The 17,991-nt window shown below is 48.8% G+C and overlaps 1 protein-coding gene across 5 annotated transcripts in view; it reads right to left on the bottom strand.

The window, feature by feature from the left end:
* The window catches only part of LOC100122721 (histone-lysine N-methyltransferase PRDM16), an 80,329-nt gene that overhangs the window by 30,403 nt on the left and 31,935 nt on the right, over positions 1 to 17,991 (bottom strand). For 2 of the 5 annotated variants that reach the window (XM_008214349.3, XM_008214350.3), the window contains exon 1: positions 12,437 to 12,609. The exons of the other annotated variants lie outside the window; for them this stretch is intronic. In XM_008214349.3, the coding sequence (XP_008212571.1) occupies positions 12,437 to 12,524 (88 nt within the window). In that variant the 5' untranslated portion in view covers positions 12,525 to 12,609. Of the gene's footprint in view, positions 1 to 12,436; positions 12,610 to 17,991 lie in introns of those variants that run through there. 5 annotated transcript variants of the gene reach the window in all.

The following is a 17,991-nucleotide window of genomic DNA, read 5'->3' as shown; positions in this document are numbered from 1 at the left end:
TTTTAAAAGTTACTCGCAGCGTAATGATAAACATACATTTTTAATTATTTTTAGGTTAGGCTTGTAGTATTAGTAGAAATATCATGTCACTCAAGGATTTGAGTGACATGAATCACTCTTGAAGAAAGTTACTTTTCACTCTATTCCGACTGGCTCTGTTTTATGTTCCCAAAAGAGTGATATTTGACTCTATTAGAGTGATTTTTCACTCTTGTACATTTAGAGAGAAAATACGAACTAAAATCATTTCATTTTTTATTAAAATCCTGCACCGAGTGTATCCTGCAAAAATTCACGTAGAAACCAAATTCAGATACACAATCAGCAGTCGTGTCAAAGACACATCCAGAGGCAGAGCTTTCGGAAGCGCCCCCGACATCAAAGGGTTATCAAATCAAGTATATAATATACATACACACACAGCGAAACTGGCTCTCGGCAACCTCTACACTACCACACGACGATCAGTACATAGAGAAAGAGCCGCAGCCGCTCTCTCGGCGGCGCAACTTCTGACACGTAAAGTGACGATAGCGTAATGTCGTAAGAGAAGGAAGCCATGCGTGGGTGGGGGAGGTTCGCGAGTAGCGGAGCTATTAAACTGACAGAAACACTTGCCACCCCTCCCCCCTGTATAGCCTTGCTTCCTCGCCTTGGCTGCGTGTGCTACCCCTACCCCCGCAGGCTCGTTTCTCCTTCATTCAGTCCACCCCCGATGTTATACTCTATACTAAGCCCTTCCGCGAGGAGCGTATACTCGCTGCAGCAGCAGCAGCAGCAGCGGTGACGTTATTAATATTTTTCACACCCCAAATTGTCTCCTGCCTCTCTCCCGACTCGGCCGGCGGAGTTGGCGCTTATACCGCGCGCGCGCGGCAGTTTGCGAAGCAATTTTACAGGCCTGCGTTTGACTGACTCGTTGAAAGAGGCCATCAGGGAGATAAAAGAATCGCCGCGATGCTGGCGGCTCCTCGTTTTTCGCTCGCTCGCTCGATTAAAACTGATAGAATTTAATCCCGCTACGCGATAAAGCTTTTGACTCGATGTTGCGCGAATCGGCCGTTAAAGCGATTAAGTTCTTGAGCGGAGAATCAAGAGCGCGCCAAGTACAAACATCGACTCGAGATCATCAGTTGACGGAGTTTGGCGACTGCACGTGCGAAGAAGGGAAAATAAAGAGTTGGCCAAGTAGAGCCATATACGCGCTCTCGCAAGAAAGAAGCCAATGAGAGCGAGAGTGAATTAAGGGTCGTATGTACGTGCACAGATAAAGAGGTCGAGTGACACGCACGTGAGCACGGACGTACACGGACAGGCATTCTTCTGTACATGCCTTCCCTCCGGCACTCATACGAGAGTTATACACCTATACAGAGCACAGCAGATGACTGCATCGCGAACCGCCAACGGTCGAGCCAAATCTATAATTTGTTCGAGTCGAGTTCTCTCTTACTATGTGTACACACAGCGAGTCCGTCGAGAGCGCCGCTAATGTGCCAGCATGTCGTGAGCACATTCACGAAAATAAAGCCTCGCTCTCGCGGGGTAGGCAACTACAACACGGAGAGCGAGAGAGAGAGAGAGAGAGAGAGAGAGAGAGAGAGAGAAATGCCGCCCCCCTGCTGCCTGCTGCGGAACTCGAGACGCGATTGTTATGCGCCGGCACAATGCGCGCGAGCTCGCGATCGTCTCGACCGGAAGTCACCGGAAGACGATGTACCAACGGAAGAGTCTGCTCCCTCGAGGAACGCCCTACATATTATGTGCTCTCTCTCTCTCTCTCTCTCTCTCTCTCTCTCTCGCTCTTATTCGCGAGCAGTGTGTAGGGCGCAGCGCAGCTTGTGTGTCTTATCCACGCCTCTCGACTTAACGATTTCTCGATCGCGACGGCTGCAGCCCGCTGCCGAAAGAGTCTCTATTAAAACGCGCGCCGCGAGTCGAGGGCATCCGCCGACATGCCGAAACAGACATGCATCATGCCAGCTCTCTTACTTCGACGTGTGTATACCTATATGGACTATTGTCGGCGACGAGGGGGAGCTCGTCCTTGATTTCACCTTTTCAATAGACCATCAGCATCCGAGTGAAAGTAGTACATTATATTATACACCGTATTATGCCTTTCGTCGTCGTAATAATTATCGGAAGTGTGTTTCACTCGAATGCGCGCAACAGCGCTGGATACCACTGCGATATTCGGAAACAACAATGATCAATTCAGCCGAGATAGAGAGAGAACACCCGGAAAATCATGCAGCGGCAGCACAAAAACACACGGACACGCACACGGCTTATATTGGAAAAGCAGCAGCGGCGGCAGTGTAGCGCCGGGGCTACTCACTCTCTCTCTCTCTCTCTCTCTCTCTCTCTCTCTCTCTCGCCGGCTGCAACGCGCGCAGGACAGTGTGCAAATATTGGTGCATTAACAATGCAGGCTAATTATGTTTTGGTACACGAGTGCTGTAGCTTCCGAGCGAGAGTTTGCCCTCGCGCCGTTGCCGGGGCCATTGTGATCAAGGCTTCGGCACACAGCCCGCGGCTCTCTCTACCTAGCTCCACGTCGACGGCGGCGCTGCTGCTATTGCTGGTGGCTGCGGCTGGCTCAGCCGTTAAATTAATTTTATCTCGTGTCCGGCATTAATTTTCAATCTCGGCTCTGCAGCCGTATGCGGTACTGGGTATTACAGTGGCGGCGATCTCTCCCCGGACCGACACTGCTCGATTCGTTTTTTTTTTTCATCGACAATCACTTTTTCCCGACGAGTGTGTGCTTTTCATTCGCGCGCTGAAATCACGATATCGCCCGGTGCATCTGTTATGCATTTTTTTTTCACCGACGCGAGGGTGCGGAGGAAGGTTTGCGGTTGTCGGCGAGGTGAGTTAATAATTTTTACGCCGGTGTTACACCGCGTGCGGGGCGAGGATTTGGATTGTCGGACGGTGTGTGCGCTTGAAAGAAAGAATAAAAAAAACTGATTTGCATCGGGAAGTAGACCTTAATCTTTGAAAGGGGCTGTGCGCAGTGTGTCTGACCCCTCTGCGACTAGGCGAGCTGTACTGACGAAAAATGACGTTGGAGCTTTGTGCACTCGCGCGAATGTGACCGGTGGAGAGGTTTCGTTTTTATTGCACGTAATCGCAGGCCGTTATTGAAGATAAGAGAATAATTAATTTTTCAAAAAGAAAAAACGTTCACCGCAATTAAGCAGCGTTTAGGAGACGCGAGGGTGAAAGCGTTGTTTTAATCAAACCCAAGTTACAGAATGACCGGGAGTTATTTGCATTAGCGCGCGCACGTTAAAGCCTATTTACGCAAGACACGCGCGGAGATGCCGAGGAGGGTGTGCGCTATAGTTGCGTGGCGTTTGTCCACAAAACGCACAGGCGTGTAATCTCTCCTATCCAGCCGCACGCAGCAACGAGATTTTCATCTTCCAACGCTCTCTCTCGATATTTCCGTAATAAAGCCTGCGGCTGTCGTGCAGCTATATAGCTCGGAACTTCCTATACCTATATGTAGCACGCCAGGGAGAGAAACTCCGGCGAAGAAGGGGAGCAGATGTTTTTGAGAGCGCCCGCTAACATCGTAATCTATGTTCCGCAACATCGTAATTAAGGAAAAATGGAACTGCGCTTCACCATAACTCATAGCTACTACACGTCTACGCTTCTTGCAGAGACTCACTTTCTCTCTCTCCCCCGCGCGTATACGCCAGCTCTCTTTCTTTTGCTCGCTCGCTCGGCTTCACCCTCTCTCCCGCGAATTATGATTTTTCCTATACTATATAGAGCGAGGGAGAGGAGGGCAGAAGCCAGAAGGAATCCGCGTCGATAATGCGCGGATAAGTGGCTCCAGCGGGCCAGATAAATTTATAGCATCAATAAGAGAAATCGGATTCAGGCGCGTGATAGAGTTTTACTGTCATGCGCGCTCCCGCCTCAATGAGTTATCGCTCGGCTACGCACCCGACGACGAGCTTTTTAATAATTCATCATAATTGCGGCCGATGCGAGGAATGCGCTCTTATCAGCCGGCCAGAGGCTCATCCTGTTTACGTTGAGTGCGCCGTTTCGAAAAAGCCCGGGCTCTTATCGCTCCTCCTTCGCGAATGAAAACGTCTATGTACCCGCGCGAGCGCGCAGCGAGTTCCTTTAACGCCGAGTGAGAGAGAAAAATAAAAAAGGCAACTTTCGGCAAGTGTGCGGAGATTCGATAAGCTCGGCGAGCAAACACTTAGCGATTCAGCCGGGGTAAGAGCGTACACAGGCGCGCGGATTCCTATTTTTTAGGACGAAGTCAATGGGCGGCGAACGGATATCCGAAGATATACAGCTTTCGGCCAAAAGAGAGAGAGAGAGAGAGAGAGAGAGAGAGTGAGAGAGAGAGAGAGAATACTAGAATCGAATCGAATCTGCCGAGTCGAATCTCGCACGCCCGCCTCGTAAACAAGAATCAACAAAAGGCTGACCTTCTCGGCAACGGCGCGAGCGAGTCGAGTCGAGCGATCCCTTCGGGGGCTACTATACGGTGAATCGAAGGCATTCGCGAGATAAAGAGAGAATTTAAAGTTTAAAGCTCTGCTCGTAGAGCGGAGAGAGGGTTATTTTCCGCATCGAGTGTGTGTGTGAGAAAGAGGAGAGGGAAATGTGGAAAGAGCAGAGCTGGCCGTAGTATATAGTCGAAGGGTAGCTGCTGCTGCTGGCCACTTCTGCCAGATATGATCTTATACCGTCGACGACGGCGACGGCGACGCATTAAACGAAAAAGCCGAGGGAATCGCGGAGGTACTTTTTCACTCGATTCGACGACTTTCGCGCCGCTGCGGAATCGAAAGAGCTTATTTCCCTCCTATACGCCGGGGATGCTTTTTGCAGTTAAAATCATCGTTTGCGAAATTTTCTTTTCTCACAAAGCATAACGACGTGTTTGCACAGACGTCATTACTCGTATTACGCGCACTCGAGCTTCAATTCACACTCAACTGGCCCGATAATACGAGGCTTGAGAGTCCCCGAAACCGGTTCTAAATTAGCCGCACACTGCAGCGCTCTCCCCTATATAAACGCGTTCGCGGCCCCCAACCGAACGCAGTTTTCGACTTTCGTGGGCATTAACGAGAATCCGATTGTCAAAGCAGCAATGCCATTCTATGCTCATCGAACGTTAAAAAGGTGATATATGCGTTCCATTGACGCCAGAGCGGTAGCCCTCCCTCGGACAATCCGATTGGCGCGGATAAGACCGTCGGCGGAAGGAGCGAAGTGAATCTTGATCTGTGTGCGCATGCACGAGATAAGGAATCGCGCGCATCGGTCGCTCGATCACGTGGTAGCTCTCTTTCAAAGACACAAGCAGCGGGAAAAGTGTAGAAGGCAAATGCTACTACGGTCTATGTAAGTAGTAGTCGCGCCGCTGAATAGCCTCTGTTCTATTCATACGAGTGTGTATCCCGGGGAGAGAGAGGGGCGCGCGCGTCTGGAAGAGAGAAAAAAAGGAGCGAAAAAAGCAGGGCGGAAGAGGGTAGGGAATCTGGGAATCGAATGTCTTGTTGTTGGACGCGTGTATCTCCAACGGTATATACGGTACTCGAGAAATCCGCAATTGTGGAGGAAAAAATCCGACGGCGTAATTGATGGACAGTCGAGCGAGAAGAGAGGGACGGAATGAGATTTGAGAGAGAGAGAGAGAGAGAGAGAGAGAGAGAGAGAGAGAGAGAAAGGAATAAAGTTGTTGATCGTCGTCACCCCTTTTAGGGTCTCGGGAGCCGAGCGAGCGAGAGAGAAGGCGTAAACCAAAGGGTAAGGCATCACTCGTCGCGTGCAGAGAAAGTGTCGCATGACGACGACTGACGTCTGGCCTCTGGCCGACGACGCTCTCGTGCGTGTATGTGTGTGTGCGGACTGCGACTTTACTCTCTCGGCAGTTCGCCCCGTAAAAATCTTTATTTTCTCAACCCTTTCGAAATTGAGGGAAATGAAATTTATCGCCGCCGGCGAAGGATATCGGTGGGAATTTCGGAAACACAGACAACGTCGCGAGCTTTACGAGGATCATCAAATTCACGGTGTTTTTATACGCGCTCGTCGGCCAAAGCAAATAAGCGGATTCGATCTCGGATTTGAAAAGATTGATTGGATCGCGAAGGTAAGAAAAAATACGTTGAGATCTCCCTCAGCTCTCCTAACGTGAACTGCGTTTTTCCGCGGACGAGGAAAAGCCCATAGCGCGCGCCGCTGTGAAAATAAAATTGATCACGAAGGGATTAAAAGACGTTATCGAGCTCGAGGCCGCACGCTTAGTTACCTGCTCGAGTTTGGAAAAATATACGGGAATGAAAAAGATAGGACCGGAATCTGTCGAGCGAGGTGGCATTTTTTTCGTACCCCCCGGTTCTCTCTCTCTCTCTCTCTCTCTCTCTCGTTTTTTTTTCTTCATCCACGCAGCTTCGAGTTGGGTCAGACAGGTTTTGCAGGAAAAGCAAGGGTCGTCGGGAGAAAAGATATCGCTCGCGCGCTATTGTTTGCGGTTAACCCATCGCACGTTTCCGGAATTTCTATTAAAAAGGTAAAGCAGTCGACGAATTATTGGGCTCGTTGGGCGTGAGAAACTGCTGTCTAACCGGTGATATCGATTACCGCACCCGATGGAAGAAGTCGACTACGGCATGCATTATTCACTCCGCAATCATCCTACGTTATGAGAAGAGAAGCGAAATAGCTAAATAAGCTGGAGACAGCTTCGGAAAGAAATAAGTGAAGAGCAATAATTCATGAAACACTTGGCGAGAGAACTCGTCGAGTGATAATACGCTTTTGATGATAAAACGAGAGTCTAGCGCGCAGAGCCGAAGAAGAACACGTCGATGGGGCGCAGCGTGACAGGAGCCGCCGCCTGCAGTCTGCGCGCCGCGGCGAATAATGAAAGCGATAAATAACTGATGAGAATTCGAGAGGCCAACTTCAGCGGGACGCGCTTTCCCGAGACAAAGGGATTCAATTTCGAGCGGCGCGCGGAAGCGATCATCGGATACGCATCAAATATGCATCAGAAAGAGTTATTGCGATAAAAAATTTTTAAACTCGAACTTTCAACCTTACAGATATAATAAACAAGCGCGATAGAGGTGCGAACCTCTCGAAAAGTCCGGCCTTTGATCAGACCTCCATCACGTCAAATCAGGCGTACAGCGTTGAATGATAAATCAGCGCTTTTGACATCGTATTAGTTACGCGCGCTTTGCAAGTAATTGGAATTTTGCCGCCGCCGCGCAGGTAATACACCTCTCACGTACACACACACGCGCACGCGGAATGCATATCTGGCTTTGCGTCTGCACTGGCAGCTCTATCGGTCGGCTCTACACACACACGCGCACCTACGGTGTGAAATGGCTATACGTGCGTGCATTAGACATCAAACGCCGCGACGATTGGCCCTTTGATCAAAACTCTCTCACGCCGATGACTCTTGTCGTGGTCTACCGGTAATCTCCAATAAGTTCTCGCGCGCGCGACTACGTTATCGGGCTTCGATTAATTTTGCAACTGACGCGTCATTATTCTCGGATAAAAATCGTTTGTTTATCGTGAAGTACAAACGTACTTTTTACTCGAGCTTGCACGCGTAACGACAGAAAAAAAAACGCGCGCGCGCGCGGCTGCGGTGTGTGTACTCGGTGAAGCGAAACGAACGCGGGGGAAAACAGCGAGGTATATAAGAGATGTCGATGACGTTTTTGGCGAAGAGAGAGAGAGAAAGAGACGATTAATAGTTCCGTCATAGCAAGGACTCGATATCACGTACTTCTCGATATATAGCGCACGCGACGAGGCGGACATTCAGGCCGCGGTGAAAGTAGGACTATCAGCCAAATGGCTTACACCGAGTCGCACTCTCGATCTATTTCTCATGTCTGCTATCCACGTACTGCAGAGAGTAAAGATCGTCAAAAGGCCTCTCTGTCTGGTTCGTAATTAAAAGAGAAGGAGAGATCCGCAAGGGAGATGTGAGCCAGAGTGAGTGGATGATAAAAGAAGGTTAAAACGCGCGTTTAAAACGAGGGCCGTTAGAGCGAGCCGGTATAGCAGAGGATTTGCCAGCCGCGCGCGAATCCGAAAATTGAGCGCCTCAGTCGCGCGCGCGCGCTAAATATTCCTACTCCTCTCGTCCTAATGGGGTCCCGTCTCTGAGGGCACTTGAGGGTGTGTAATTGCTGGAATCCACGACCCCGCTACTACACCGCATTACGCGCCACCGCCGAGTATGTACACGTACAGGGTTCGTGTGCCCGTACGTATACCGGGTGCTCCGCAAATCTCTTGACCCGACCTCCTCTGCGACGCTCTCGCGGTGTACGTATATTAAACATAATTTTTTCAACATCTAATTACACCGTGTAAGCGCGCGCTCGCGTTTTTTTTGCGAGTCCAGCCTTGCAAAATGAATTCTTCAAAGGAATTAGGATTATGCGAGAGAGCGCGCGACGTGCTCTAGATACACATTATATTTAGAACGAATTCGCCTCGAGTTTCAGCGCAGTGCTCTAATAACACTTGTAAAAATTCTTTTGTGCCGGGATTTTCGGACTAATCTCCTCTAAGGAAGAAAGAAAGAGTTGGACGAATCGAACAGCAGCGCCACCCCATATGCAGATCGAGCTCTCACTCGCTCTCTTATATAATGCAGCGCAAAGGGGTTAAGCGACGCGAGCCACTAGAAAGCGATCCCCGTGCTCTCGAGTCCTTGGCAATTGCACCCGCGCAGGACTTGATGCTCTTTTCAGCCTCCTTTTGCTCTTGTGCGCGCTAGACAGATGGCCCGCTGCCGCGTTTTTGTTTCAAGATTTTCCGGGCCGCCTCGCAATCGTCGCATTAGCCCAAACAAAACCGGCGACAATCGACATTCGCGCTCGACAGCCGCACGCGACCACATGTCCAAACAGCAGTAGCGGCGATCATGACGATTGAATAATAATCGAATGCCATAATCGCCAGCGCTGCTTTCCGAGTGCCGCAATCGGCCATTCAGAGCTTCTTTGTGCAGTCTGATGCCAGAGGGGCAGAGGGGGTTGTTTAGTTTTCAATGTTTAATCGACAGCGTTTATGCCGCGGACGTCTAGTGGTGATAAAAACTTTCTCCGGTTGTGAAACAGTACACCTCGGAGAGATGAATGGGAAAATCGATGAAAGTTGGAGAATTTCTCGTTATATGCCGTGGCGCTCGACGTTTACGAGCCTCCAAAATATTTTCCGCCGTGAGAGTGTGCATCGTAAACGTGTTGAAACGCGAGAAAAGCCGTTAAATCATCGGTTCTGAGACACTCGAAGAACCTCCCCAAACAGATGAACCTTTGTCTTTGGGCGTACGTCTCTCGCTCTCTCGAGAAGCAAATTATGCCGTAAAAAAAGCGTCGAGGAAAAACAGTAAAAAACACTCGAACGATTTCAAAGCACGCCATCAAACGTCCTACGACGATACATCGCTCGTCGTCGATGAACTCATTTTTCATTACGGGTTGAGGCAGTCAGCGGCCGTCTCGGGCATTCATCGCCGTATAGCCGAAAAGCACATTAGCGATGCACGTGACGCAACTCGTATATATCCCCGATTTTATGACAGCTATGTTGTCGCTCACCTACACTTGCGCGAATCCGTGTACGGATCGAAAGCCCAGCAGCAGTACAGCGGAGATCGAGTCAGGTCAGAAGCCACACGAGCTCACTCTCCCCTCTAATGGATTTCACTCATTTTTCTCCCCCGACGTCCCGCCACCACTGCTGCTGCTGCTGCTGCCCGACACCCCAAGTATCTCGAGCGTGTATACGCGCAGTGGTAGTCTAGAGAGAGAGAGAGAGAGAGAGAGAGCCGCTTGTTCTTCCTCTCGGCTGCTCTATGTACAAGCGCGACGCGCTTTATTCATTCATTCAGCGCCGTGTATCGATGCTAAAAGTGAGTTTAGGGGCGTGGGATTTCATCAGGCTCTCTTTCTATATCCAATTCCTTTTCACTTTATTCGCTTTGCTTTTCTCGCTTCGTTCGCTCTTTATTTATATACTAGTTTTGTCGTTATCTCCTTACTACGTACCGGTGTGTGATAAGTAACTTGTTTGGATCCAAAAATTATTAAAATAATTATTTGAACATTCAAACAAAGTATTTTTGCACGCTGTAAAATGGCTGACGCGAGCATCGTAAATTAGAACCTTTCGATTGTTCTCACAATTTTTATATTTATAATCTTCAAAAGAGATAAGATCGACTTTATCTCGTCGTGCCTTATAAAGAAGAGCGAAATGCAAAAAATGCTTATAAATAGACGCTTCTCAAAGTTGACTGTACCTCTGCGTCTGTTATACGCGCACTTTTGTCGATGCACTAAATGAAGTTTGTTTATGAAATTTAAAATGCGATCGTGTCAACTAAAGACATTTAACCATCTAGTATGCGCTTTATTTACGAATTTAACTCATTATCTACAAACAATGTCTCTTGCAGCTGACGATTTCATCGGGGGTTTATCCTGACGAGACAGATTTTATGATTAGTTTTGTCAGAAATACTTTGCATTAATACTCTGTAAAGATAACTTCTTTAGGAATACGCTTCTCATTGTTGATAAATCCACCTGATGCCATGACAGTTGAGTTTACTACTTTTGAAACCGATGGAAATAAGACAAAAGTCATCGCTATACCATTTCTCTTTTGCGTCAATCTCTGCAATATTGTTAATGCATCAAAAATTAAGAAATAAATCCATCAACGTTGAAGATAAGGAAATATTGATCGATGAAACTCGAGCGTGCTCCAGTACGTATGAATAGAAAAACTGAGAACTAATTCTAATTTTCAGAATATAGCTTGAGGCAGAAATGTTGTAAAAATTAATAAAATTGTATTAATTTCTGTGTTGGGATTCCCGATACCTTTGCTGATAAAATAACAATACAATTCCCCACTTTTCGCATTTGGTTAATCGAAGACTCGGCTTTATCTTATTTTTCGCAAGGCCAGCTCTCGGTATATCTGATACATCAAGCCATTTCTCTCGTCAATCGATGAAACAAGATAATTTCAGCGTGAATGATATCCGAGTCACGAACTTATTTCCGCTGAAACTTGCTGAACATTATTTTCCATCCCACCGCAGTGAGCACGTATGTAACACATCAAGCCACTTTTCTCATGTATATGTACAAGAAACGTTAATTCATTCTATTTATTTTCATTGCATAAGCAAATTATTCTATCGACAGATTTACATCGGCGATAAAAGCCGAGATAACGAAAATTCGTACACTCGCGACCAAACCGTCGAGAGTGAATTCATTCATTTATCTGAGCATAGCTATCGATCTTACCAATTACTGAATTAGACTCCGCATCGAAAGATCCCGCGAATCATTGCCGATAAGGGTGAATTCTTGGAAATAAGGCAATAATACAAACCTGGCGATGCACACACGTACATCGATTATAATAATTATCTTTCATCGAGCATTCATAGTGTGTTCTTGACAACGAGGTATTTAACTTTATCGCATTAGCCCTACCACTACTGCTTACTACGCATAATAACACGCTTTTTTCAAAGATTTATACCACTGCAAAGAATCCCGGGAGTAGTAAATCTACACTTCTTGCTATAACACTCCTGTGTATATGTGTGTGCTTCGATCAAGATTTCAGAAGCTTTTTTCCGACGAAGTCCGAAGTCGAGGCATGCAAGACTCCCACGTGAGATGCGTTTCTTGCCGCTCGCGTGTGAGCAAGGACGCAGAGGCGAAACACAACAGTAGCAGCAACAGCAGTAACGGTGGCAAGAAGTCGAGCAGTCGATAAGGTAAATAGGTACTTCGTAAAGTTCGCCGAAGAGAATGTTGAAAGCGTCGTGAATTACTGAGCTTTACATAACTGCCGAATGCGTCCAACACCTCAGGCTTCGAAAGAAAAAAGAGAAGAAACAAACAACCCGAAGATTTTAGTGTTTTCCAAGGCTCTCGTAACGCGCGCACTCGTCCGCCTGATGTTATAATTTTTATTCACTGCAGTAATGTCGGGTCTCGCAATCTCGTTTCGACAGAGCGATCCTATCGGACGTATAGCACTCATTAAGAGGCTTTTGCTTTGAGCTGCGCGACCTACACAGTCGTATAATTTTGTTTTTTTCCCCGTTGACGCTCTCTCTCTCTCTCTCTCTCTCTCTCTCTCTCGTGCACCTACGGCATTACACTTTATTTTTAGCGATTCACGCGAAAATCCGAGCGATTCGAGTAGCCCGCCCTCTAACAACCGTGATTCTCGGGTGAAAAAAGTAGCCGCGCGCAAGCACCCAGGAAAATTGCAGCTTTGACATACTGCAGAGGTGCAAGCGTACATTATCCCGAGCTCGCTCGGTGATTCTCGTGTATTATGAAGTGAAAGTTTGACTACTTACTAACGCCATTGTCAGGAAACCACGTTGTGCTCTTTGCTGTGCTTTTTCGATTTAAAACCATAAGTCGATGACGATGAAGGGCGACCATGGTGAGAAATTGTGTTCGTCATGGGCACAGCTATGCTCACGTAGGCACGAGTGACCGCCACTCCGGGAAGCCGCGCAATAACTGAGGCGCAGGTGAGTTGCTGTAATATCGCTAGGTACAGCCGGCAGCCGGCTATCTATCTGGGTCCCCACGCTGTCACCTGTGTGTCGATGATTCGGTAGCGTTCGATACAAAAGCATATCGAGCCTGATATACCGCGGCTCTGTGAGAGTGTGCGCGCGTCTATATTGATTTCTCAGACAAATCTCATGTCTATTGACGCAATATCGCGCGTCTGTATGCGAGGTTATTATCTTCTCTCGCAGCCTTGAAATTTCCGCTATGGTTTTCCGCGCGCGCTCGATATTTCGCGAGATAAGTTGGCGAAATATTCGATGTGTTTATGATCGGACCGGTTCGAGGAATTATTTATATAAGCTTCTATTCATAAATCGATTCGAAAATTTAATCGCTTTCAATAACTATGCATGTTTACACCCACAGATAATTGCCCGCGCGCACACACACACACGACAAGTGCCGCATGGGGTTGTAAACGGATCCCGCAGAGAGCGCGACGTTATCTGTGCGCGCTTTTTAAAGTGTCTCTCTTTATAATCTGGCGCGCGCGCTCGCGGAGGGGCCACCTGCACAGCGTGGGAGCAGCTCGTGCGAGGCTCCTGCGGAGCGAGAGAGAGAGAGAGAGAGAGAGAGAGACGTCCACGAGGCGCGCAGTCTAAACAACAAGCGCCACGAAGAGCATCCAGATAAGCCGGCTCTCCTTTTCATTCTATAATACCGCAGTGGAGTGCCGGCGTACGAGAAGCCCTAGAGACAATCTGGCGTTGTGTGTTTACACACCGCGGCGACATCCACTCTGGATGATGCGTCAGACTCGTTAACGAATCTCCTTGTCTCGCGGTGTCGTATGGCTTCCGGTATCTCGAAACTTTATTGTATACCAAAGTGTGACGTCATATAGTGCAGCTTCTAAAAACGTCCCACCGCGCGATTAAATTAATTAGAAAAATTCTATTTCGAGAAAAGTCCCTCATGCGGCATTTCGACCGTCTGCCCCAGCATCGTCCCTAGTTAGCCCAAAACAAAGATGATCGCATGCGAGTGTGCCCACACTGCACGCTTGATTTATAGGGCCACACTTTTAACCACACGGTCACAAAGATCCGAGGTATGGCACACGAGCATCGGTAGCTCTGCACTGATGTTAGCGAGCGTCTCGGCAGGCAGGCGTGAAATGAAGAGGCCCGCCTCTTCTTCCAGGCACTAGCACGGTGGCTGCGGCAGCGCGACGACTGTCGACTTTATGGGGCAACACGAGACCGGCAGACGAATCGGCTCCAGAGGACGAGCTTCAAAGGGTTCCCGCGAAAGGCCGACCCCGAACTCGGAATTTCAATACGAGACCTGTGCGAGACGCTCGATTTTTATAGTTCTCGGAGTGAGTACGGCTGATATACGATGGGAAAACACAGAGGTATGACGATCCGCGCGAGAAGTGGGTTCCATGAGGAAGCTCTCCCTCGAGGCGCAATTAACAGCACGTACACGCGCGCGGTATTATTATCTCTTCCGAGGCCTCTTCGCTGCCTCGTGTGTGTGTGTGTGTGTGTGTACGCGTGTGTTTGATCGATGGATCCGCGAGCTTCCCGCAGGAAATTAGGCGTCAACCTATCGCCCCGAGCTCGAAGTCATCCTATCACGCTATTATCTTTCGTAAGCTACACTGATTCGCCGATCATCGACTACACGTATACATATAGAGGTAATATAATACCCGACGTGGTTCCACGAAATAAGCCCACATCCAAAAAAACACTTATTCCAATGACAATAACAAGTTCAAAGTCGGCGATATATTTGCTCTACGCGCGCGGGGAAAGCCCGAGTACATGAGGAAGAACAAAACGAGCTGCCCCTTGAGTTAGCGGAACAATTACCCGACGTGCATAGCCGTGAGCTGTTGCGGAAGCTCGCGTGTTCCTAGGAGGAGGCCTACTCGTAGGCGCGTAATTGTTGTCTAACGGCCGCCTCCGCTAAAGATAAACCATCGAAGTTATTAATACCAATGACCGAAGTGCTTCGCCTCTCCCTCTCGCATCAATTACAAAGCACTGGCTTCGGCTTCGCGCACGAAAGGGAGGAAGAACAGCGCGCGGGCCGAGCAAATTGTTCAATTTTCGCGTGAATCACACAATGCAGGCAATTTGCCCTCGGGGAATTATCAATTCGACTCTTTTTCTGCAGTCCAATTGCCGCAATCATCTAATCGAGCGGTGATTTCGAGCGAAACGCCAGGCCGACCTTGATGAATAATGAGGTGATCGTACAAAGAAGCAAAGCAGAAGTTATTGCACGAAAACTGACACAATGAGACTGCCGCTGTCAAAAGAATCGGAACAATCGCGCGTCTCGTAATACGCACTGTATAAAGCATCGGAAGAAGAAGAGGAAAGGGGGGAGTAGAGGAAAGCCGGAACAATGCGCGCAGGAGTAGCGAAGAAAATGTCAGTGACTCGATCTCGCGCGACGTGTCGCGTGCCGAGACTCCCGCGTATAGGGAGCGTCAAACATATTCATATTGTAATGCGTCACACTAGATGAGGCGGTAGGTCAGATGCTGTGCAGCAGCAGCAGCAGCTCGAAGTAACCGTACGCTATTGTGTGCACGCGCTCGCGATGCTCCCCGGGTTATACTTAGACGCGTAACACTAGAAGCGCGATCCGCCCACACGCTCTACGCTCTACTCTCCGATGATCATCTCGCGAGCGGCTGCGCCGTCGACTCCTCCTTTGGCTCGCTGCGCAATTTCTCCACTCTCGAGAACTGGTTGCTTTTTCGGTTTCTGTTTATTTTTTTTCAGATAGAAAGTGAGATGGTCGGAGATAAACGTAAAGGCCGGTCATCGCGTACTGCTCGCGCGGCAAATTATGTGTCGCGTTAACCTCGTTTTCGAGGGGTGTATCGACCGACGCGCGAGAGCCATACCGCGCACTGTTCGAGTGAGATCAAAGTATCAGCTGCTTATTAGCGATCGCTATCTGTCTAAACTCGTGCTTGCGCGGAGCGAGCTTATACGACTGTCGTCAAGTTGTTACGCGATCGAAGTGTAAAATCCTGCGAGGCATACAGAACAGTGTTATTTCTCGAACGCGTCAGCGGTTGAAAATTTGCCAAGTATTCTGGTATGCGGATAAGCTTCGTTATTTTATTTTTGATCGGCTAAAATCAGAAGCCCGAATCTGACGAGCCAGTGTCCAACTTTTGCAGGACCGAAAGGACAGCGCAAATGAACATCGGAAATGCCTCGTCGCGGCAATAATTAATTTACGTCAGCGCAGCGCAGCTCTGCACACACGTGCAGGGGCTTCATTAGTAAATCCCTCGACGAAATCCCCGCACGAGTTTAAGATCCCTTTTCCTATCCCTCTGTGCGGACAAACTTTTTGTAGTCGTCGCCCGCGAAACACGCCACGACATCCTTTCTGTATCCAGTCATTTCGCTTTCGTTGCTCGAGTTTAACAAGAGTCTCTCTCTCTCTCTCTCTCTCTCTCTCTCTCTCTCTCTCTCTCTCTCTCTCTCTCTCTCTCTCTCTCTCTCTCTCTCGCTTGGAGACGTGTGTAGAGGTATACCCAATATGGTGAAACAGGTCAGCTGAGAAACGTGCCAGGATTAACTCGCTATCGATTTAACGTGTAGGCGTGCGCGAAGAGATCAAACAGGTCGTTCGGTCCGCTGCTTTATTAAAGGTATACGCGATGACAACAATGCGCACGAAGTGAGCCACGTATTTCAGGAAATAAACCTATTCGCTCTCTTTCTAAACACATTACGCATTCGATGAAAACTGACGCTGTAATCATAGCGCGCGAGCCCCCACACTCCATTAAAAACTGCAAGCATCGATCAGGGGCTTAAACGGTGGCGATTACACCGAGAGCGAATGGAAAAATGCGAAAACAGGGCCTATACACGCATATATTCAAAGGCCCGCGCGCGTGCATATGAATAATCGTCGCGCATTATATCACCTCATCTCTGCATCGGAGATCCCCTCGTACCCATCGCGTCATGATTAAGTAATAAAATACTCGGATCCGCGCACGCGCGCGGCTCATCTGACTTATTCACTCATGCGTGCACACACACACACACAGACACACGTAGACGAGCGTGTCCGTACAAGGGCGTGACGACAGATGCAGCAGCGGCAGCGGTAGTTTGTACCCTCTTGTACATGGGCGGCGTAGATCCCACTGATTTTTTTCGCCGCTGCTATACTGCGTGCGTCTCTATCAGTGCGCGAGATATATCTCAACGCGGTTTGCTCGCGCTTATGTATACCTATATACGGCTTTTGTGCGCGCGTGTTTTCGGACTTTGCAACGATTTCACAGGGGGTTATTGCGTGCGTGCAGGCTTTTGTTCCGTATACAGACGAGCTGCTGGGGTCGAGTCATATAATCATAATTCTTCCTATTCTTATCACGTGGCGTAATAGCCGTTCGATCTCTGGTTAATAGCTTTTACCGAAGTGGGCAGTGCCGCGAGGACCTCGATCTAATAAAATTAATGCTTTGAATTTTTCAGTATCCGATTTTTCTCCAACTACGCCCCCGATCGAGCTAGCAAAAAAAAAAGAACATCTGTCTCTCCGTCGTGTTCAATCCTTCTCCTATATATTATCTCCAATAAAGGTGACACGCGCGCAAACAGGCGATCGCGCGCGTACCCTATAATACTTGGCAAATATTTACCACGGAAATTCCTGGAACGCATCCCGCAATATAAAGCCGTCCAATTGGCCACGCACAAAGAGATCGGAGAGAGACAGCACGTAGCGGCAAATTAGGCCGCGCATAAAGAACGTGATCGAGCTGAAAAGAGGGTAGATCGCACAGAGACACGCACCGGGGGATAGAGCATCAAGCGGTGAACAGAAGGAAGAAGAGATTTGCCGTGTCGCCGACGACACGCGCTACATAATGAGCCGAGAGCGCAGACTATACGCATCGGCGTCCGGCGTCTAATCGAGCGGCTGGAAAAGTGAAGAGAGGGACAAAATAGAGAGAGAGACTCCGGGTGCATTGACGCGAGAACCGCTGCCGCAACAAAAGGGATGAGGCAGCATTGTCAGAGAGCACACGAGTGTGGGGGGTAGTGGCGTAAAACGTACCTGTGTGTGCGTGAGCCGTACATCTCGAGGCCCCGTGTAGACGTGTGGATGCGATGCAGGCCCCGGTGCTCCATCGGTGTGTATAAACGGCACTACATGCGCGTATACGACTACATTAGGCGTCTCCGAGATCCTCTCTCTCGCTCCCTCGTGCACGCGCCAGCTGGCGTATTGTTAAATTACTGCCCCACAGCGGTTCGATGTATCTGCGCGATATAGAGTACAGCAGCGCAGACGCGACGTTTCCGGTATGTACGAGAGCCAGCCTCTT

The sequence above is a fragment of the Nasonia vitripennis genome, chromosome 2 (genome assembly GCF_009193385.2).
Source record: "Nasonia vitripennis strain AsymCx chromosome 2, Nvit_psr_1.1, whole genome shotgun sequence".
Taxonomy (NCBI): Eukaryota; Metazoa; Arthropoda; class Insecta; order Hymenoptera; family Pteromalidae; genus Nasonia; species Nasonia vitripennis.
The sequence above is the reverse complement of the archived record's forward strand: the minus strand, read 5'-3'. Positions and strand labels throughout refer to the sequence as shown.